This window comes from Hyposmocoma kahamanoa, unplaced genomic scaffold, assembly GCF_003589595.1.
Source record: "Hyposmocoma kahamanoa isolate Upper Pololo Valley unplaced genomic scaffold, ASM358959v1 262, whole genome shotgun sequence".
Taxonomy (NCBI): Eukaryota; Metazoa; Arthropoda; class Insecta; order Lepidoptera; family Cosmopterigidae; genus Hyposmocoma; species Hyposmocoma kahamanoa.
Window position 1 is genome coordinate 452,358 of NW_020653765.1, and position 3,530 is coordinate 455,887.

Here is a 3,530-nt window from a genome sequence, read left to right on the forward strand (position 1 = left end):
CATAATAAAGGTCGTACATAGCAAACAAAAATATAAAAAGTTATATTTGACTAGGATATACATAAAAATAATGTTATACAATTTATTAAAATATGTATAATAATGAACTTTCTGAGGATGCAATAGTATATTATAATTGATTATGGCACTATTTTATTCCATAAAACGATAAAATAGGCATCCTTTAAGATAGGCCTGGAGTAATTTATAAAGCTAAAAGGCAGTGATTGTTACACTTAATTACATTAACTTTAACAGTGCAGCCATATCAGAATCATTTAAAAAATATATAGGTACATTTGAGAATATTACAGAGATTAATATCAGGTGTGAATGATGTAAAAATCTATACACACACACACAAGAATGATTTCTAAAAAACTTCATTTCATTAATTCCCCTATTTGTGACAGTCTGCGTGCGAAAGTATGTTATAGGACTTTAAAACGAGTTTATTTTTGCATCTAATTATTATATGTCAAATGAATAGGTACTCTATAAGTACATGAAACTTACAATCGACCATAAGGTAATCTTACATGCAGATTAACATTCGCAATTAATTTGTAAACTTTAATAATTGCAAACAATTAGCAAACATTCTGAGCCGTCTTTTCATTGATTGACTTGGAAAATGTGTTAAGTCTAAGTCTTCTAGTGTTTGTGTACAAGTACACGGCAAGGGTGGCAGATAGGATTACGAAAGCAACTGATGCCATGGCTATGTAAATAATTGCTGATCCATGACTTGCTTGAGCCACTACTTCACCAATACTGCTTACATCTCTTGCATGACGAGACCTTGGTTTTGTCCTTGAAAACTCGAAGTGATCTAAAAACAGAAAAAGAACCAGAATAATTTTCATGTTCTGTAAAGTGCCAAAGATTTTTCATATGTTTTAAGTTCTGTATGAATTACATTGAAACCATAACTTACCGATTTCTGACTGTGACTCATCATCGTAGTCAACGTTCTTGGAAGCCAATCTACTAGTCCTTGGTTTTATTTCATTTTCTGCCGGGAACGGTGGCAAATAAGTAGATGGCGGGTTTGTGCTACTTGGAGCGAATGGTTGTGGGCACTTGGGATCCTTGGATCCTGGGTAACATGAGCTTGGAATTGCAGGTTGAGCACATTTTGGATCCGTGCTACCAGGGTAGCATCTCGGTTGTTCAGTTGTTGAAGGTTTGGGACATCTAGGGTCGTTACTGCCAGGTAAACATCGTAGAGGAGGTTGTGTAGTTGGCTGAGGACATCTTGGATTCGTGCTACCAGGGAAGCACCTTGGTTGTTCAGTTGTTGAAGGTTTAGGACACCTAGAGTCTCTACTGCCAGGGAAACATATTGGAGAAGGTTGCGTTGTTGGTTGAGGGCATTTCGGGTCGGTCGAACCTGGGTAGCATCTCGGTTCTTGAGTGGACGGAGGCAAATATGTAGGGGGGTTCAGTGTTGTAGGTCGCGGGAGTTGAGGACATTTAGGATCGGAAGAACCTGGATAACATATAGGCTTTGCAGTTGTAGTATCCTTTGGACACCTGGGATCGTTACTGCCAGGGTAACAATTCGGAGGAGGTTGGGTAGTTGGCTGAGGACATCTTGGATCATTACTACCAGGGAAACATACTGGTTGTCGTGTTGAGGAAGGTCTTGGGCACCTAGGATCGTTACTACCAGGGAAACATCGAGGAGGTACTTGTGTAGTTGATTTAGGACATCTTGGGTCTGAACTACCAGGGTAGCAACTTGGTTGTGCAATTGTAGTAGGTTCAAGAGACTGAGGGGTGGTTGCTCTTGCACATTTGGGATCGTTTGATCCAGGATAGCATCGCGGTCGTTCAGGTGTAGTGGGTTTTGGACACCTTGGATCATTACTACCTGAGAAGCAGTTAAGTGGAGCAGGTGGTACAGATGTCGTTGGTCTAGGGCAACGAGAATCGGTAGAACCAGGGAAACAACGCGGTTGCTCAGGAATGGTTGGTTTTGGGCATCTGGGATCATTAGATCCAGGATAGCATTTTGGACCAGAAGTGGAGGGGGGTAAGTAGGTAGGTGGATTAAGAGTCGTAGGTCTTGGTGGCTGAGGACAGTTGGGGTCTGGAGACCCAGGATAGCATATGGGTTTTTGTGGTCTTGATGTAGAAGACTGCGGACATCTTGGGTCTGTCGATCCAGGGTAGCACCCAGGCTGTTGCGTCGTTGGCTTTGGACACTTAGGATCAGAAGAACCAAGGTAACATCTTGATGGTGCTGGAGTTGTAAATTGTGGGCATTGAGGATCGGTGCTGCCAGGATAGCAACGAGGTAGTGCCTGTGTCGTTGGTTGCGGGCAACGTGGATCTGTGGTGCCAGGGTAACATTTTAGAGGGGCGGATGTTGTAGGTTTGGGACAACGAGGATCAGTAGAGCCGGGATAGCATTTTATTTGCGTTTGTGTGGATGGTGGAGGATAAGTAGGTGGGTTCAATGTTGTAGGTTTTGGTGGCTGAGGACATTTTAGATCTGGTGAACCAGGATAACAACGTGGTGGAGTTGGTGTTGTTTGAGGACATCGAGGATCCGTTGTACCAGGGTAGCACCTTGGTTGTTCAGGCGTCGTTGGACTAGGACAGCGTGGATCATTGCTACCAGGGAAACAATTAGGTAGAGTGGGCTTTGGAGGAGTGGGTCTAGGACAACGAGGATCAGTGCTTCCGGGATAACAATTTGCAGGTGCGGGTGTAGTTGGTCTAGGTGAGCTAGGTCTTGGGCATTGTGGGTCTGTACTGCCAGGGTAACAATTTGGTGGTGCTGGGGTAGTAGGACTTGGACAGCGAGGATCTGTGCTTCCTGGGTAGCAATTGGGAGGTGCCGGTGAGGTAGGTTTAGGACATCTAGGGTCATTACTGCCAGGAAAACATCTTGGTGCAGCTGGTGTTGTCGAAGGTGGTAAATATGTGGGAGGGTTTCGAGTTGTAGGCCTTGACGGCTGTGGACAGCTAGGATCAGGTGATCCTGGATAACAAACCGGTTTTGGTGTAGTTGGTCGAGGACACCTAGAGTCAGTGCTACCCGGATAGCACTGAAGTTGTGTTTCTGTCGTTGACTTTGGACAGCGTGAGTCGGTATTGCCTGGATAGCAGTTAAGAGGGGCAGGAGTTGATGACCTAGGTGAAGTAGGTCTTGGGCATCGTAGATCCGTACTTCCAGGGTAGCAATTAGGTGGTGCTGGGGTAGTAGGACGGGGACAGCGCGGGTCTGTGCTACCGGGGTAGCAGTTAGGAAGCGCTTGAGATGTGGACTTTGGAGGAGTAGGACTAGGACAACGAGGATCAGTGGTTCCTGGATAACAATTTAGAGGCGCAGGTGTAGTTGGCCTGGGTGAGGTAGGTCTTGGGCATCGTGGATCCGTACTGCCAGGGTAGCAATTAGGAGGTGCTGGCGTCGTGGGTCTAGGAGACGTTGGTTTAGGACATCGAGGATCTGTACTTCCTGAGTAACAATTTGGAGGCGCTGGCGGCGTCGGTTTTGGACACCTGGGATCATTACTACC

At 45.3% G+C, this 3,530-nt stretch overlaps 1 protein-coding gene across 2 annotated transcripts in view; it reads right to left on the minus strand.

The window, feature by feature from the left end:
- Positions 1-3,530, minus strand: part of LOC113228926 (mucin-2-like) — a 127,530-nt gene continuing 124,000 nt past the window's right edge. The window contains exons 9-11 of one of the 2 annotated variants that reach the window (XM_026462373.1): positions 2,239-3,513; positions 938-2,154; positions 1-832 (exon numbers count right to left, since the gene is read on the minus strand). In XM_026462373.1, coding sequence (XP_026318158.1) covers positions 591-832; positions 938-2,154; positions 2,239-3,513 — 2,734 coding nt within the window. In that variant the 3' untranslated portion in view covers positions 1-590. Of the gene's footprint in view, positions 833-937; positions 3,514-3,530 lie in introns of both variants that reach the window. The other variant, XM_026462372.1, reaches the window with a different exon arrangement.